This window comes from Mesoplodon densirostris, chromosome 8, assembly GCF_025265405.1.
Source record: "Mesoplodon densirostris isolate mMesDen1 chromosome 8, mMesDen1 primary haplotype, whole genome shotgun sequence".
In the NCBI taxonomy this organism is placed as follows: Eukaryota; Metazoa; Chordata; class Mammalia; order Artiodactyla; family Ziphiidae; genus Mesoplodon; species Mesoplodon densirostris.
In genome coordinates this window covers 115,922,521-115,941,830 of record NC_082668.1, presented here as the reverse complement: position 1 = coordinate 115,941,830, position 19,310 = coordinate 115,922,521, and the positions used below count along the sequence as shown (strand labels likewise).

The window sequence follows — 19,310 nt, the reverse complement described above, 5'->3', positions numbered from 1 at the left end:
TTTGTGCAATTTGTTATATTTGAATTTTGTTGTCTTAAATGAAAATTATGTCATTGTCTTTCAGACTTTTTAAGATTCTTTTGTTTCATTTCTGAATAAACGTCATATCACAATCGCACCCTCTGAAAGCTTAGAAGAACTTGTTCAAGGACCCTTTGGCACAATTAGTTATCTGAATCTCACACGCGCTCCAACGACGCATTCCCCGAAGGAATAAACAGACTAATAAGCAAACTGGCCCTATTCCTCCAGAAACAGTAATTCAGCCAATTGTAAAATTCGAGTCTGCAGACGAGCGAGTAATGGTCAAAGCATTTTCGTCTCCCTGAGGGGTTAACCAACTAAAAATGAGAGGAAGAGGGGTGCAAAGGGAGAGAAGGAGCCGGAGGCAGATAGGGAACGATCTCTGCAGAGGAATGACAAGAAAGTCATTGAAGCCCCTTTCCAGACCCGCTCTGCTGTTAGGATAGGGAAATAAATGATCAGCATCCTGGCCTAAGAGAGCTTCCTCCTCCTGAGAGAGGAGGCCCGAGTAGAAGGAGGTAAAGAGGGGCGAAGCTTAAGAAGCCCTTTCCACCGAAATGGATGCTGCCTAGGGATTTGGGGGACAGGCGTGGGAACGTGCGGGATTGGGGGCGGAGGCTCCCAGGCGTTCCGGGCGGGCCAGCGGGCTCCTGTACCACCTGCGGCAGGGCTCGGCGGCCAGGAAGGCCAACGTAGCAAGGTGGCGTTTCGGGAGTACTCCAGGTGGGTCGCCTGTACAAGAGAGGGGGGATGGGGTGGGGGGAGGCGGCGAGGGGTGTGCCAGTGTCCGAGTCCTGGGCTGGGAAGGCGCGGTACACGAGAGGACGCCGTGAATAGAGCCGGAGGAAGCTGCCCGGCCTTTGGGACGAAGGGGATGGAGGAGAGCAGCTCTCGTCTTCACCCCAATTTGCTTTCTAGTGGGAGCTCATTCACGGTTGTCCCCGGAGCGGCCCTCTCCTAGGCTAGGCTTCCACACCCTCCAGCGGTGCGCGCGGCACACGAACCGAGGGCCGAGCGCGCGGAGCTGGGCAGGGTCCCCGCCCACCCCGCCCACTCCGCCGCAGCTGAAGCCGAGCCCCGTAACGGCCCAGGGGCTTCTCGGAGGAAGAGAAGGCGCCGCTGCACCGGATACCCTAGGGAGCCTGCGAGTGTGCAACTTTGCCAGACGCACGGGAGCGCGGCCCCGCACTCCCTGCCGGGTGGACCGGACCCTGCCGCGGGCAACCCACCAGCCCCCGGGGAGCGCAGAGGAGGGGGGCAAGCGCCCCTGCAAGTAGAGGCAAGCAGTCTTCCCACCCCGCCTCCTACGTCCTGCTGACGGCGCCCGGTCGACCGCCGCGGCACCTGCTGCGCCCTCCTCCTCCCTCTTTCCCCAGTCTCCAGCCTCCCAGCCTCCGAAAACTATACTCCCCCTCTCCCCCTCGAGGCGTCCCAGTCCGGGGGACGTGCGGAGGCGGGAGAGGAGGGCCATCGGAAGGGGGTGGACACGTGAAAAGACTATCCCAGCCTTCCCCGCTCGCCACCTCCACCCCAACTCGGCAGCCGTCACGTGGTGCCTGGAGTGGGAGGTGGGGAGGAGAGGCGAGACTTTTTTGGGTGCTCCGGATCGCCAGCAGTTCCTTCAGCCTCCGTCGCCAACTCCGGAGACGCCGGGCACTGCCCGGGAGCGCGAGCCAGAGGAGCGGCGACCCGCAGCCGGGGGCCCCGGCGCGGGCGATGCGGGCGCCGCCGGCGGCACCTGCGGCTCGTCTTGGCGGCGGCAGCGCGGGCCCCAGCAGTCTCGGCAGCCACAGCCGCCGCGGCCCGGACAGCCTCCGCCGCGGTCGCCGCTTCTGATGCGCCTGCCCGCTCCCGGCCCCGCGGCTCCGGGAAGATGTGGGTCCTCGGCATCGCGGCAACTTTTTGCGGACTGTTCTTGCTTCAAGGTAAGAAGACGAAGCGGCCAGCCGTCCGGCCGGGGTCGCACAGCCCGTGTACCCGCCGGCCGTTCTGCCTCCGCTGGGCGCTCACCTCCGCGCCCGTGCGGCGGGAGTTCGGCGGCTCAGAGTGGTGCCCAGGGGCGCTAGATGAGAAAGTGCCCAAACCCTGCGCTGCTGGAGGAGCGGCGGCAGCGGCGGGTTGGTGGGACTCGGGCTGCAGATGCCCGGGCTGCGCGGTCGAAAGAAGCAGCTGGGCTGGGGAGGAGGGAAGGTCCGAGCCGCGCAGGGTCTCGGTGAGGGAGCGGGGGCGACAGTCCGCGAACCCGCCAAGTTGCCAGGCGTCGCTAGCAACCCGTAGTAGTGGCGCCGCCGACAGGTGAGCGGCATGCTGGTCAGCCTGTGGCCCGGGCTGCGTAGCTGCGCTCCGAGCGCGACCGCTGTGGGTCTGGGATGGGAGGTGCGCCGGGTCCGGGGCTCGTCTGCCCGGGAGCCGGGGGCAGTTAGGTCTAGACGCGAGCTCGTAGATCCGAGCGGAGCAGTCGGGCTGGGCCGGGGAGACGTGCAGAAACGTCTGGCTCCTTCCCTCCAGTACAGGAGCGGCTCCCAGTCCAGCTCAGCAGAGCTGGGACCCGGACCGGGAGCCCTATAGCCAAAGGGAGCCCTGAAAGCCGGGAAGGAAGGACTGTGGTGTCGCGGCCGGGGATGCGCGCGCGCGCGCACACACACACGCACAAGCACACACGCACGCACGCCCCTTGCCACACGCCGCGGCCACCCCTGCTGCTGCGGGAACCGTCCCGAAGAAAGGCGGGGGACTCGGGGCGCAGCAGCACTGAGCGCCCGGTCCTTCGTCCGCCTGGGGAGCCTCGGAGCCACAGCACAGGGGTGCCGGCTTCGACCATCAAGGAAAACTGAAAAGGCGTGAGCGAAGGCAAATCGCGAACGGTGCCGACATAGTAATTAACTCATTTGTAACCAATTACTAATTAGGCAAAGCCTTCGGCGTAGGCTGGAGCCGACGCACGTCAGGTTCTCGGCTCTCGGGCGGCCTAGCCCTCCTTTTAACTTCCGTGCGGGAAGAGCCAGGTGTGGTGTCGCACGGGCTCTTTGTTTCTGGGGAGTGTGGGTCCAGGGCTCGCGGGCCAAATCCTACTTTATATCCTGCGGGACCTTCGGTGGCCGCGCCGCTCTCTACCGGCTTCAGCCGCGGCCGCCTTCCGGGGAGACCCAGGAAGGAGGGCGCCGCAGCTGGCTGGGGCGAGGGGCAGGATGCTGGCTTCTGGGGTAGTCTCGGGGCGGCCCGGTCTGAATCCGACTGCGTCTGTCCCGCAGGCTTTGCGTTGCAAATCCAGTGCTACCAGTGTGAAGAATTCCAACTGAATAACGACTGTTCCTCCCCCGAGTTTATCGTGAATTGCACGGTGAACGTTCAAGACATGTGTCAGAAAGAAGTGATGGAGCAAAGCGCAGGTAAGAGCCCGGCAGCCCCCCTCCTCCTCCCCTCTCCAGCCTGGGCTGAGGTGGGAGTGAGGGGGCCATTGCATTACAGGAAAAGGGATTGACTTTGATAGAATGCACCCACTGGTTAGCCCAGATTTACTTTTACAGAGCTGGGAAAATGAAAAGTTCCAAGTTACTTTAATCTCATTAGAGTTAATTACCGGGGCTTCTCCCCGAGGGACTGGGGGGGGGGAGTGCATTTCAATGAGTGGCTCTCCTCTCTTTATGGACTGCCCTCACCTCCCTCTGCTAAAAGCTGATCGGGAGGCTGGAAAATGTATGGATAACCAGCTCTGCTTGGGCAACTAGACAGTAGCCTGTGAGCAGTGTCAGCCTGACATATGAAGCTAGTTGAAGTTCCCAGAGGTCAGCACTTGAAAAATGTGTTTTGTCAAAGAGCCACGCCATATTTCCTTGAAGAACACTACAGGATCTTTATTTAATTTGAGAACTAATGCATCACATTCCAGGCACAAATTGCCAAAGATCTTTCAAGGGAATGTACTTCCCCGCCCCACAAGCTCAGCTGCTAGCGGGCTGACAGAGGGCCTGGGCATGAGGCGAAAAAAGAAAGGGGTCTGTGAGAGAAAACCTCACTCGTTTCCTGCAGTCTTCTCACGGAGCTGGGGCTCCCCAGCCCCACCCTGTAGTCTCATCAGAAATCAAAGTCCCCCTACAAGTGCAACTGGAACTTTGGGGAAATGGGCGAACTGGAGTTTCAATGCCAAGGTCAGATCCATGAACATAGACTTTGCCATTGTAAGGATGTTGAAAAGATGGATGAATGATATTCAGTGCACCCAAGTGCTGCTTCTCTTGAGTTTGCTGAACTGCCCCGCCCTGCCCATGGAGCCTGGTGAAGGGTCCAGCTTGTTAAGTGATTCCCTTACCCCGCTGGCAAATTAATGCAAGGGCTCTAGTTTTAAAGTGATCACCTTGGGAAAGTAGTTTCTTCCCAGAGAAGGGCCTGGAAGTGCCTTGTGGCTTACCACATAGTAACCTGGGGAGCAGATAGCTGGTCGCTGTGCTGTGATGTGGTGTGTGTGCAGGCAACTTTAAAGGCTCTTCTTTATAGGTCATTAACAGTCTAGGTGTGGAGTCTTTCCACCAGAATCACTCTTCTGGGAAGTCTGAAACGTAATCGCTCGCAAGAATAACATCTCAAAAAAAGCAGCATGCATTGTTTTGTCCTATGGGATTCGGACTGTTAAAAAGGCAAAACAAAACGTAGTGATGATTCTGTAGCTAAGATTGACACGCGTGATTCCGACAGGTTGTTTCTTTTCTGCTTGTTTCATTCCTGAGAATTTTATCTGAGCAAAAATGGATGGCCCTTCTACCTGAGGAGCTCCTGTAATTTCCATCAGAATCCCTTTGAACACTTTACTGTGTCTCTCAAATATCTGTAGCTTTCTTCCAGGCAGTAGTTTAGAGCCAGACAAAAATGGGGATGTGGAACATTTTCGTCGTCCTCTAGGCCACTGCTTACCTGGGTATCATATATCATAACCTGGGATATGGCTGCCACGAGAAGAGGACAAGCTATGAACCAAATTACAAGCCAGAGGAGGTGTCTTTCTGAGAGACATTTCTGGCTCTCTAAAAGTGTATCTGAGGTGAACATTACAAACTCCATTTTCAAGGTGTGGTTTTTCATCTAGCTTCCCCCTCTCCTCCACCACACACTGTAAAAAAAAAAAAAAAAAAAAAAAAAAAGGCAGTGCTGGCCTGATAACGCCCCTAGCTTCTCCCCGCGAAGCTGTGGCGCAGAGTCCATCAGTGCCTGACCTGAAGTCGCTATGAGCTCAGTCAAGGTGGGCATCTTGTCGCCAGACCAGGTGTCTCCCGCCACATGTCCTAGGCTAGAGGGTGACAGACACCGGAGAAATAAGGCAAGCTCAATTGTGAAGCTTGAGAAACAGAAACAGTTGATGGGCTCAAAGGAAAAACCAGTTATTAGGGAAAGGATGCAAGCTCTGCACACGCGAAAACCAGGCATTCTTAGCCTGAATTCAATAGAAATCAGCCAAATGCACGTTTCTGTGTTTAAAGTGCGCTGTTTGTGGAGGGATGGGGGCAGGAGGCGGAGTGGCTGAAATTTCCAAGGCGCTTCCACTGTCATCATGTGATGGCTGGAGACCAATCAATTTAAGTGGCTATTAACCCTCCCCTTGTTGGCAGGGATGGAGAGCCAACCTCAAAACTCTGATTGTTAAGTGACCACAGCATAGTATACTCATCACAGTAGCAACAGCTAACTCCTGTTGTGTGCCCTGTGTACCAGGCTCTTTCCCTGTGCTTTACGTGGGGGAAATTACCTGAAATCTGAGCATCCTCTTTGAGGCCCTTATTTCCCCAGGCCAAGACGCACTGTGTTTTTGTTTTTTTTTTGTTTTTTTTTGTTTTTTTTTTTGCGGTACGCGGGCCTCTCACTGTTGTGGCCTCTCCCCTTGCGGAGCACAGGCTCCGGACGTGCAGGCTCAGCGGCCATGGCTCACAGGCCCAGCGGCTCCGCGGCATGTGGGATCTTCCTGGACCGGGGCACGAACCCATGTCCCCTGCATCGGCAGGCGGACTCTCAACCACTGCGCCACCAGGGAAGCCTGACCCACCGTGTTTAATTACACTGCAGGGTCAACTTCTCCCCTCTGGAGCAAGGAAGTCCCACCTGTTCAATGATGCTATTAGGAATCGAAGTCAGAATCGTTTGTGCTTGATCAGTAACATACTGTTCTAAGAATTTTAGTGCTTTGGAATCCAAAGGGCTTTTGTTGCTGTTATTGTTGTTGTTTTAATAAGGAAGTCCCACCTGTTCAATGATGCTATTAGGAATCGAAGTCAGAATCGTTTGTGCTTGATCAGTAACATATACTGTTCCAAGAATTTTAGTGCTTTGGAATCGAAAGGGCTTTTGTTGCTGTTATTGTTGTTGTTTTAATTTTTTAAAAAATCATATACACTTTTCTACAAGAAAAATTACAAAAGGAGGGTTAGCAATCTTTTTTCTACTCCATCCCGTATAACCACCTCCTGAATTTCTCCTTTAACAGAAAGTTCACCACCTTTTGCAGCTCATACACAAAAACTAACCTACCTTTGCATAAAGATTATAAGTAAATATAACAGAAGAATCATACTTACAGGGATAAACCATAGTGGGTAGTTGATTTACAGTTAAGGGTGCACATTGGAATCGGGGACTTTTGTTCACATCCACATGTCTGGGCCCCTCCTTGAAGAGGCCAGTTCTGGAAGTCTGTGGTGTAACTGGCCGTGGGTCAGCCGCCTGCAGGTGACCATGGGGTGCCCTAAATTGAGAACTGCTGGTCTGGACCAACCTTTTTGTGTTCTAGAGGAGGAAAACGAGGGCCAGAGAAATTAGATGTCTGGTCCACGTCTGTCAGCCGATGGTTACTGCCAGGCACCTGCTTCCTGGGCCAGCACCTTACACAGTAAAATATGCTGCCAGGGTTGCCTGCAAAGACAATTCAGGTAAAGTGCTAAAGACTTAGACAATTCTCACGCCCACCAGTCTCACCTAATAGGCTTAGTGAACTGGGTTGAGCACACGAGCCACAGAGTAGATTTTGTAAGAACTGGAGAACCGACTGGCAGGGTTTGTAAAGTCTGAGTGCTATGAGGACTGGCATTTTTCACAGGTAGAGAAAAACCAGGGTTTTAAATGGACTAAGATTTTAATGAACCAAGCGAGTTTGACATTAAGCAGGAATGAAAGGCCCTCTCTTTCAAAAAAAAAGACCAGCCGTGCAATATGCCCAGGCCTTCAGACAGTCCTTTTCTGGATTAAGTCTGCAAACTCAGCTCTTAGAAATTTTCAGGCAGGTACGTTTGATTTTCAGTTGCGGAGTACATTTAAAATTAACCTTTACCTATTCCCTAGAGCAGCATTCCTATTAGATGCTGAGATGATTTTCTGCTCTTTTTCCTCTTGGTCATTTATGGAGAAATAAGGCATGGGTTGTGGGGAAGAGAAGGCGTCTTTCATTGTCCTTACTAACGGATATTTAAATGTTTGCATAATGAATGACTTGTTGTCTCCAGCTCTGCACTTAGTGAGTTAGTGTCTGTGAACCAGCACCCTTGATAATGACATTTCTCTTGCTTTCGCCTGTCACCGCCCTCTGCAAAATATTTCAAATATCGATGTTCACTTCAGAATAGAAGCCCCCCGCCCGTGAATTTTAAAACCAGGGTATAAAGAACGTGAATCTGCATTTGTTTGACAGTGCAATCTTGTAATTAGAGTTTTTCCTCTTGACTAGATACAGTGAAAGGGGCGTAATTTAATTTTTATAGACTAGCCAATTTCTGCCCTTAGTAAAATATAGCTTTGTCACTGAGCAAAATGTTACAGGTTCTCCTAAACCTTATTTAAAAGTTAAATGCAGTATATTTAGAGAAAGTTCATGGTCTGAATCAGTAAGCTAATCGATCTCTTCACCCATCCTTTGCAACAGGCATTAATCTATTTGTCTGTTTTGCAGTACACGAGTTCACTGATTTATATGCCATGTTGCATCTACATTATGGCTGTATAAGTTATGGCTATTTTCCTTTTGGGTTAGTTAGTTGCTCATTAAGTTGGGCAGGGATGGCTCGATGCCTTGGATAGGTTAATTTTATGCCTTATTTTCTCATGAGCTATCGAAAGATAAGGGAATAGTAAGAGAGGATCTGGGGTCTCTAATCAGTCACCCACTCTTAGCAGAAAGCAGTGGAAAGCTAACCACGGCCTATGTTCTCTTAAGGCTGTGCTCTGCTTAGTTTCACCAGGATTTACAATAACAGGCCGTAGTTTGTCTTTGGGGTGGTCCTGGCAGGAAGAAGGGCCAATTTTGCTTATCAATATTATATCAGGGTCCCTTTATACCCGGATTCTTTAAAGCACACACATATGCACACACATGGCATATATATGTATGAGCGTATATTGTTTAATTCTGCCTATATCAATTTACACACACAAACATAATTCTTGTGAGAAAAGAAGTGAAAATATTGCATCCTCCTTTTTGGTAGCTGTTCAGATCGTACAAAGACGTTTTCTAACTTCTTTTCCCCAGGACATCTTTGTTCAGAGTACCAGTGATGTTTGTTATTTTTCTGGTGCCCGTTATCTGCTCCATATCTTTTTCTCTTACCTCTTCTCTCCTGTCATCTCCCTTCTGAACATTCTACCTATAGCCCTTACTTTCTCATTCTCAAATCCATTTTGCATCACTGAGATGGGCTATGGACTCCACTCTAAGAATAAAGTAAAGAACAAAAATGAAAAAAAAAATCACCATATTTTAACTTTGCCAAGGAGACTGCAACAGATTAAAAAACTTTAAAGTAAAAAAGATTCAGGTGTCAAGAAAGATATTCTCATATATTAACACCGGCCCTGCTTAAAAAGGTTTCCATGCCAACCTCAAAAATGTTACGAATTACACGGGGAAAGATTCTGTGCGATGAATGTCAATATCACTACCGCCTTTCCAGTGGGACCCTGAAAGAACACCTTTCTCTCCAGAGCAAGTCATTTTGCCACTTAGTTCTCAAGATGCATCCATCTTTTTCGTGTGGCAGGCATAGCCGACTTCTGAGGAGGTCTTCAGAGGGTGAAGATCAAATGTCATTAGTCCCTCGGACTCTCCGGTACCTAAAGTATTTGTTTATGTTACCTTTCCAGCTGAACAAGCAGCCAGGGCTGACCTCCCATCTCCAGAGATGAAACGTTTGAAGATTGATCCAGCTTCTCCCATAACACTAATTCCTCCCACTGTGATTTCATGAAAGCTTCCATCATTGATGGTTTTCCTAATGAGTTTAAACAGAGAGGCTTCAAAGCTGGGTTTTCTCTCCCAAGTGAAAAATGAAACCAACTATGAAAACAAAACACACCGTTTCCTTTTGAACTTTGAAAAGCAAATCTGCTTCCCTTACATATTCCTGAAATTAAAAGATCTGAATATACAGCCTGCTTTCTGTCTCTCCCTCTCCGCTTCCCGCCGCCTTTCCTTCCTGCCTGCCTTCCTCTCTCCCTCCCTTTCTCTTGCTTTTTTTCTCTGATTGACTGACTTAGGTTCTCCTGCCCAAACCTGGGAAAGGTTTATTTTCGCACTGTGCAGTAGTAGCCCACACCCTAACCCCTGTTGTCAGCAGTTGAATGCAAAGGGTACCCATCACCCTTAGGGAGCGAACAGCCATGCTCCGGGTTTCCCAGGCTTGGTAACTTTGAAGAGGTTACTTAACATCCCAGGGGCTTAGCTTCCTCCCCTGTAATATGTAGAAACAGGCCACCTGTCGTCTTATGAGACACAGCAAGGCAGTGAGGAATGCTGTCGGTATAACCACCTTAAGGCACCAGTACTAAAGATGGAAACCTGCAGGAATGCTCACCAGGAGTTGCTTCGTTCACTCTCCACAGCTGCTTCTGAAGGCTGGCCCAGACACCTGAGCCTAAGTTACTTTACCTATTACTTCTTCATTTCTCAGACTGAAGGAGTTCTTGCATGTAACCTTTCATTCCTTATAATAGGGTCCTTATACTTAGCCTGGAAGGTTCACAGTGAGATACTATATTCACTTGATAGTTGGTGAATCTGAGATGCAGAGAGATTTAGCAACTTGCTCAGGACCACGCAGCCAGTGAGACTGGAATTCAAGTCCTTTTTCTTCCCCAGGATTTTTTCGATCACTCTAATACCATTTCTTTTCTGTATTTTAATTACAACTTTTTTGAGATATAATTTACGTTCCATACAATGCATCCTTTTAGAGTGTATACTTGATTTGGTTTTAGTATATTCACAGAGTTGTGAATATAATCTAATTCCAGAACATTTTCATCACCCCAAAAAGAAACCCTGTAACCGTTAGCTGTCACTAATCTGGGAACCACTAATCTACTTTCTGTCCCTATGGATTTACCTATTCTGGACATTTCCTGTAAATGGAATCACAGAAAATGTGATTTGTCGTGACTGGCTTCTTTTGCTTAGGGTAATGTTTTCAAGGTGAACCCCTTTCACATCCCATCTTGAAGTGCACCTTTCCTCTTGCTTGTGCAGGGGGCTGAAGGGAAAACTCAGGCTTGGCAAGTCCCTCAATTAGAGTGGGGTGGGATGAGATGGGGTAGGAGAGGGCATGGCTGTGAACCTGGAACTCCAGGGGCTAATTAGCCAGTTTGCCGAGTTGAACTAAAAACCTGTGCCAAGAGCAAGCTGTCCCAGGGAGCCGTGGGGCAAAGGACCCAGCACTGGGCTTCCCATCCATCGCCTCCCTATCCATTGCCGTCTGTTAATCTGCTTTTCCCTGAGGGGACCTTGAATTAGTTTGTTAGCCACAAGAATCCTCAGGCATCTCGGGTGGGCTATTCCTGATGCCAGAAGCTCTGATCAGTGATCCCAGCTGCCCATCCCGACATCTGGCCTCACCCATAGACCATAGCCCTCAAGCATCCTGCACCTCTTAGGCTAGAAGAGATCTTCATTTATCATTTCACAGATGAGAAGACTAGTTTTCTTTCCTGAGGGCTTAAACATCTTGATGAGTCCATTTCCCTTTCTTCCCTTGCGAAGGCTTGAGGGTTGAGCAGGTTAAGAAGTATTCTGAGGAGAGATTGTAGTTAAGGAGATGAGATTCTGGTGTGATTTGATCATCTACAAGGAATACTCAGTAAACATGTGCAAATCTAGTCTTTTTCTCCCAAACCAAGTCACCGATTAGAGTCTTTATGTAGGCACAGCTGTTCACTCCTTCAGAAGGTATAAGTTTCTTTTCTTTTCTTTCCCTCTCAAAGACTAAGCTGAATTCTTCTTTGCCTTATGGTGCAAGTGATTGTATTTTGGGGGAAGAGAATTGCTGGTAGAGGACAATGTTTCCTCCCCTGGGCATTCCACAAAAGGCCATATCTATAAAGTAGGAGCTTCAATCAAACCTGTGATGAATCATCCTGTGAATAAACAAAAGAATGATGATATATGTCACTAATTCCTTCTGTCCGTGGTAGACTTGGGGCTGTGGCTCTGTTGTGATTCAGGAACCGTTTTCACAAGCCAAAACTATACCCCATGTTCCCTTATTAATAAATCACTTCCAGCCTTCTGATTGCCTTCAACGGGCCAAAGCAAAGCAGCAGATGAACTGAATTAAGTGCTTTCGATAAGGTGAAACCATAAAAAGTTTGTAATAAATTGCTTTTTTTTCAACAATGCCTTTACATAGAATAAAGCAGGGATAGTTCGCACCGCTGATTCCCAGCTTTCTGACTTTGCAATAAACCAGGAGAGGGATCCAGATGCAAAAGTGATTGAAGTGTTGTATTATTCTAAGGAAGTTGTGATACTTGGTCCAGGGCATTTCATTTCTCACTGGACATGGACAATAGCTTTTGATGTTTTTCTATTTCTTGGACTTGTCGGTGAGAGCGGATCGGTGGAGACAGCGCCGGGGGCGGGTGATACCCGAAGAGGCTCTCAGCGTGCTGTACGCGCTGTGAATTTCAATGTGCGGAGCGGCTTCGGATGCCCTGCACTGAGGCTGCTTCAAAGAGCACCCGGAGCGATGCTGGGTGATGGGTGTTGTGCACTGTTTCGTTGCTTACGCAGAATCTGGCAAACCACTCAGGGCTCCGGCAACTTCAGAGATAACAAGAGGCTAGGCAGCTGGATGCGTGTTCCAGCCGGTGAGGACATCCAAATGGATCTCGGCTTCAAAGCCAGCCGCGAGATAATCTTTCGAGAATTTCCCTGGCTTCAGAGAGAAAGGCCGCGAGTGGGTGGGAGACCGCACCTGGAGAGGGAAGAGTTCGCTGACTTTCTTTAAAGAGGCCAAACATCATTCTACTCAACCTGTCACTGGCTGTTGGAAGGGAAAAAAGAAGAAAGCAGGTCAGAAGCAGTTCTACGTAAGAGTGGTTTAAGATCCAGAGAGGCAGGGCTTCCCTGGTGGCGCAGTGGTTGAGAGTCCGCCTGCCGATGCAGGGGACACGGGTTCGTGTCCCGGTTTGGGAAGATCCCACATGCCGCGGAGCGGCTGGGTCCGTGCGCCATGGCCGCTGAGCCTGCGCATCCGGAGCCTGTGCTCCTCAACGGGAGAGGCCACAGCAGTGAGAAGCCCGCGTACCGCAAAAAAAAAAAAAAAAAAAAAAGATCGAGAGAGGCTAAACCATCCGTGTAAAACCTGGGTCCATGTGTAAAAGCCATCCGGGGGCCCTGCTTACCTGTGCTTCTGGAATTGACCTTCCCTGGTGTCGGCGATGACAGGAGAATGACAGAGGGACGCTGTGACAATTTTATTTTTGTTCAGTGTCCTCCAGCCAGCAGTTTGCCTGGCGCAGGGTCCTTCAGTATTTGAGAGCATCTTTTCCTAATCGAATTGAATTGTAGCTTCATTCACTAGTGTCCATGCCCGGTGTTCATTTCTGTGCCCGGGGCTCCTGAAAGCACACTGTGCCTGCCTCCCTCTTCCTTTGTCTCTCTCGGTCTCTCGCTGTTTCTCTGTTTCTCCCCCTCCGTCCCTATCTCTCTTGCACACACATATACTTACACTCACTCACTGCTAGGCAGACATCCCATAAATATTTGCTGAATGAGTATGCTTGACAAATCAAGTGTCAAGCTAAAATAAATAGGTTTATCTGTTGGTATTTTAAAAATATTATATCGAAAATGAGGGCGCTTAAATCTCTATCATAAGAGGAAACAAAAATAAGTTGAATATACTTTTTGCTTTTTCGTTAAACTGGAAAGAGTCTACTAATGCCTGTTTACGTCATTTAAGGAACAACTCTGAAGTGTAAGCCACCCCAGTTTTTCCAGTAGGTCAGCTTTTAAGGATGTGCTTTGAATAGGAGTGTTTTCTGGAAACACGCACCCCCTGCTTCTGCAGTATTCCACTAACTTGGTAGTCAAGCTGAGAACAGGTCACCACCCAGCCAGTTCTATCAGCTGGAGGTTTAAGTATTTGGAACTCAGTTACATTGAGATCTGCCTTTGTCATGAACTCCCTTAGGAAGAAAACCAGTCCCTCCATATGCAGACATATTCCCTCAGCAAATCTCTGTTCCCTCTCCCCAGGCCTCTCCCGCACAGGAGACGCATGTTTCAAATACAAATGGATAGGTCCCACGAGACAGAGGCAATCCAGACTTTCAGCTGGGGGATGTACTTCTAAACCATTTGGTTTTGGAAAATTAAACCACAGAGAGAAGCAAAAAAAAAAAAAGACTACGTTTTATGTTTTTGTTCTCCCATGGTCTGTCTTGCACTTAACACTGTTTCACTAGCCTCTAAGAATCCAACTAATTGCTTGTATTCTTGCCCCGTTTATTGAATATCATTAATACCATTGTCATAAAACCTGGATGTCATTCTTATGTTGAAGCTCGAAGAAGTTCTGGCTGCAGTCGCTTCAGGCATCAAGAAGCATTTAGGTCTGTTCCCCTCATTGGTTTACGGGACATAGTTTCAAAGGAGAACCAGCCATTGCTGCTGCCAGATTCCTTTATGTTCTTACCTCCACTGTGGACCTCACTTTCCGTATCACTTAGGAATGTCTTTAGGGGCTTCCCTGGTGGCGCAGTGGTTGAGAGTCCGCCTGCCGATGCAGGGGACACGGGTTCGTGCCCCGGTCCAGGAGGATCCCACATGCGGCGGAGCGGCTGGGCCCGTGAGCCATGGCCGCTGAGCCTGCGCGTCCGGAACCTGTGCTCCGCAACGGGAGAGGCCACAACAGTGAGAGGCCTGTGTACCGCAAAAAAAAAAAAAAAGAATGTCTTTAGTGGCAAGTAATGGAGACTTGAGCCTTAAAGGCCTGTCCTGTTTACCTAACAAGATGATCCAGAAGAAGGATGTCCTGGGGTTGCTTCCACAACTCAGTGAAGTCATCAGAGACCCAGGTTTTCTCCATTTTCCTAAGCATTGGTTTTTTGTCCTGAGGCCAATTGCCTCTTGGTCACAAGGTGGCTGCTTATATTCAATTAAAGGGAAGGGATGGCACCAAGGAGCTTTTCTCTCCAGCTTTTCCTTTTTTTTTTTTTTTTTTTTTTTTTTTTTTTTTTTTTTTGCTGTACGCGGGCCTCTCACTGCTGTGGCCTCTCCCGTTGCGGAGCACAGGCTCCGGACACACAGGCTCCGCGGCCATGGCTTGCGGGCCCAGCCGCTCCGCGGCATATGGGATCTTCCGGGATCGGGGCACGAACACGTGTCCCCTGCATCGGCAGGCGGACTCCCAACCACTGCGCCACCATGGAAGCCCCAGCTTTTCCTTTTAACAAGACAACAAAATCTCTCCCAAAGTCCCCCCAAGAGACTTCTCCTTATCTTTCATTGATCAGAATGTTGTCTCATGGCCACTGTTTGCTGTAAGGAAGAAAGCAGGGGATGGCTATTGGGTGGCCGACTGTCAGTGTCTGCCACATCACCTTTGGAGAAGTCCTTGCACAAAACTGGAGAGAATCAAGCATAGTGCTTCCAGGCCCCCTGGAGAAAGAACAGGGGTGATTTCCTCGCCTGAACATCACCCACTCTTTTGCGTAAAACGCACACTGAAATGCATCGTCAGAGGACCTCCATCATGAATCACTGTCACATTTTTCTCTTTTGGCCGTGCTGTGGGGCATGCAGGAGCTTAGTTCCCAGACCAGGGATCGAACCTGCGCCCCCTGCCGTGGAAGCGTGGAGTCCTAACCACTGGACCACAGGGAATTTCCCACCTGTCACATTTTGGAAAGGGAAAGCAGTACATACGCTAGCAAGTGACGTCTGACGTTTAGTTCAAGATGTAGGTGACGTTTCAGAATTTTGGTTCACTGAATGATGAGATGCAAGAGTATAACTAAATTTTAGTGTGAGGATATTTTCTACAGGAGAGAATGATGCGTTCGTGGCGACAAATACAAGGGTGCCCTGAGTTAAATGATTCAACGTTCTTGGCTCATCCCATCTGGAGCCATTATGCCACCGAGGACTCTGTTCTCCCTAATTTGGGTAACTTTGTGTGCAAGAAACTGATTATTCATCTTTGGGCCCCGTGATGTTAACTTTGCCATTTTGGACCAATAATCAGAAGGCCTTCAAGGTTAAAAATGTAAGAGCATTGGGCTTCCCTGGTGGCGCAGTGGTTGAGAGCCCGCCTGCCGATGCAGGGGACACGGGTTTGTGCCCCGGTCCGGGAAGATCCCATATGCTGTGGAGTGGCTGGGCCCGTGAGCCATGGCTGCTGAACCTGTGCGTCTGGAGCCTGTGCTCCGCAACGGGAGAGGCCACGACAGTGAGAGGCCCGTGAACCACACACACACACAAAAATGTAAGAGCATGGTTTCGTAAATCACTGAAGGGCACTGTTAATAGTGAGATAATAAGTCATAAATATCTGTTCCCTCAGTCCCCCACGGCAAACTGGGGAACAAAGACACCAGCTGAGGAAAAAGCAAATGTCTGTACAGAAACCTTCCTGGCTCAGAAAGTTATAAATGAGCAGAGAAGTCCACATCTGATGTGAAACTCAAGTAAAACTAACAGTTGGCCTCGTACATTATGGGCGGGTGGTTTGCTTGCTATAATTAAGGTGGTGTCAGTGGTTAACAGCCTTAAAAATTAAACTCAACAACAAAAACTTTTGAAAGGGGTAAAATCAAAACCTTCTGAATAATGAAGTTAACACCTCCCTGTTATGAGGAAAGAGAATGTTCTTGAGGTATCTTGTTTCATGTCTGTGTTCTTGATGCTGTGGCCATTGTTTGAACAGACACGTTTGTTTTTACCCATAGGGGTCAGTGGGGTGCCTTTGCGTTACCCTCAATTACTGGTTCCACCAACTAGGCCAGGCTGGGTGGACGGCTCGGCGTCAGTACGCAGGTGCAATGCAGACCTTGGCACCTCCCTTGTTATTTGGCCCTTTAAAAAATGTTAGTGGGCTTCCCTGTTGGCGCAGTGGTTGGGAGTCTGCCTGCCGATGCAGGGGACACGGGTTCGTGCCCCGGTCCGGGAAGATCCCACATGCCGCGGAGCGGCTGGACCCATGAGCCATGGCCGCTGAGCCTGTGCATCCGGAGCCTGTGCTCCGCAACGGGAGAGGCCACAACAGTGGGAGGCCTGCGTACCGCAAAAAAAAAAAAAAAAAAAAAAAAAAAAATGTTAGCATTCTTGTTTGCTTCCTGTGGCCATCTGCAGCTCCAGTGGATGGGGTATCTTCGGCTTTTAAAATATTCACATCCACAGCAAAGGAAAAGTACTTAAGGAGCCAGAACACAGAATTGTCCAGCAAAAAACTACCTCCAGGTTTTCTCCTCCTTTTATGTCTGATGAACGGTGCCCATCGTGGCAGTAACGAGGCACAAGTACATATAGATAAGCTTCTTCTTCCCGAAATGTCCTCATTAGAATGCAGACACTATCAAAATTCCTCACACGGTGTTCTTTAAGAGACAAAAAAAAATACTTGGGAACAAATTGAAGACTTTTTTTCTCCCAGTTTCTTTCAAAGCTCACTGAAAATGCATATAGATCATTCCGGTTACCCATTTCCAAGCATTTTTCTTTGAGGAGCTGTTCGTAGTCCTGCATGGAATAGTTACTGTAGTGTAATCATAACTCCGGTGCAGTAAGTGTTGGTGATTTCTCGAGTAGAGGAAGATTAGTCTTACTCCCAGAGGGGCATTCACACAAGTAGCAGTTTGCCATCGAAGTTCGACTTTAGAACTAAATTATACACCATGGGGTGAAAAGTAATGGACTATTAAAAGCTCTCTTTAGGGCCTCCCTGGTGGCGCAAGTGGTTGAGAGTCCGCCTGCCGATGCAGGGGATACGGGTTCGTGCCCCGGTCTGGGAGGATCCCATATGCCGCGGAGCGGCTGGGCCCGTGAGCCATGGCCGCTGAGCCTGCGCATCCGGAGCCTGCGCGTCCGGAGCCTGTGCTCCGCGATGGGGGAGGCCACAACAGTGAGAGGCCCGCATACCGAAAAAGAAAAAAAAAAAAAAAAAAAAAAAAAAAAAGCTCTCTTTAGGAATTTCCATCTATGTGCCAGCAAAGAGAGCAGAGAAAAAGATATATGCATGATAGTCCATAAAGAAGAGAGGATGCATGCTTTATGTTTCTCTTTTAATTGACCGTTGGGGCAGAGACTAAGGTGAGAAAACTAGGAAAATAACTTACATGTTTAAAAAGCATGCTTATAACAAGTAGATCATGGTAGAACTGTACTCCCACAATCTCTGGGGAGACCCAAGGTTGCTTGTATACCTGCGTTTGGGGGAAGGGGGTGCACAATACTCCAGGCCCTCCTCCTGCCCTGATTCAGCTCAACCCACTGAGCAAAAACAATGTTAAGGGCTTCCCTGGAGGCGCAGTGGTTGAGAATCTGCCTGCCAATGCAGGGGACACGGGTTCGAGCCCTGGCCTGGGAGGATCCCACATGTCACGGAGCGGCTAGGCCCGTGAGCCACAATTACTGAACCTGCGCATCTGGAGCCTGTGCTCCGCAACAAGAGAGGCCACGATAGTGAGAGGCCCATGCACTGTGATGAAAAGTGGCCCCCGCTTGCCACAACTAGAGAAAGCCCTTGCACAGAAACGAAGACCCAACACAGCAAAAATAAATAACTTAATAAACTCCTACCCCCAACGTCTTCTTAAAAAAAAAAAAAGTTAAATGGTTTTTGTTTCTGATTCTCCAAGTCCAGAGGCTATTGGAGAGGAAGATGAGTTGGAAAATGCTTCCCGGTCCTGCAGACGATCACTGCGGAGTTAAGTTCTAGGCCACAGTGCAAACTGGGTCCAATAGAACCTGGTGGAGTTTAGAGGGCACCCAGTGGTTATCAGCCACCTTTCTTACCCAGGTTCTGAGCACATTGAGAAATAAAACAAGGAACAAGACACATGAGGCCCAAAAGATCACCATTGTTACTAAGAAAGACTAGGTTGGAGGGAATAGCTTTGGGGTGAAAGTCAAACAGTTTTCCAAATTAGCATCTTCAAATTAGCTGGTTTACCCAGTCCAGAGCCGGAGAAGGCCGTGTCTTGCCCCGGGGAGCAGGGCAGACCACCTGTTTGCTCTGAGCCACTCACTGTCAAGAAAGATAAGGAAGGGGATGAACAGCATGTGCTACCAATCAGATATGTCACTCCACCTCCCTTGGGGAAGAGGGAATAGAGGTCTAGAGAGGCCAGGAGTTGCGCTCATTGAGGGAACATTGGAAGAGGGGGAAAGCCATTCCCCCAGTGATCTTCCCTCAAGCCCATCACACTGAAAAATAGTCATTTCCAGAGCCCCCGAGGCCTTTGAGGCACGAAGGAAGTCATTAAATAGCACAGATGTTTGGGGCTACCATCTGTCACCTCTACAGACATACATATGTTATTGGTCATCAGCATGCGCGGTGGTCAGTCACGTTTCACTGAAGCGTTTATTTGGGTGGAACATAGAAGAATGATACAGACTTGTCCCTCACCCAATACCAGCGTCTTTTATGAAAATTTTTTATTTTGAAATAATTTGAGACTTGCAGACAAGCTGCCAAAATAGTAGAGAGTTTCCGTGTACCCTTCACCCAGCTTCTGCTAATGTTAATAACTAGCATCACCGTAGTACAATGGTCAAAACTAAGAAATGTCTGGGAGGATCCCATATGCCGCGGAGCGGCTGGGCCCGTGAGCCATGGCTGCTGAGCCTGTGCGTCCGGAGCCTGCGCGTCCGGAGCCTGTGCTCCGCAACGGGGGAGGCCACAACAGTGAGAGGCCCGCATACCACAAAAAAAAAAAAAAAACTAAGAAATGAACATTGGTGCCATCCTGTTCATTCAACCATGGTTTGTATTTGGATTTCCCGCGTGTTTTTTTTTCTATTCCCAGATCCTCTC

General features: G+C 49.4%; 1 protein-coding gene across 1 annotated transcript in view; it reads left to right on the top strand.

Moving 5' to 3' along the window:
- The first annotated feature begins 1,882 nt into the window (after window positions 1-1,882).
- LYPD1 (LY6/PLAUR domain containing 1) overlaps window positions 1,883-19,310 on the top strand; it is a 64,322-nt gene continuing 46,894 nt past the window's right edge. Inside the window, exons 1-2 of the mRNA XM_060106376.1 lie at window positions 1,883-1,949; window positions 3,276-3,413. Coding sequence (XP_059962359.1) covers window positions 1,898-1,949; window positions 3,276-3,413 — 190 coding nt within the window. The 5' untranslated portion in view covers window positions 1,883-1,897. The remainder of the gene's footprint in view (window positions 1,950-3,275; window positions 3,414-19,310) is intronic.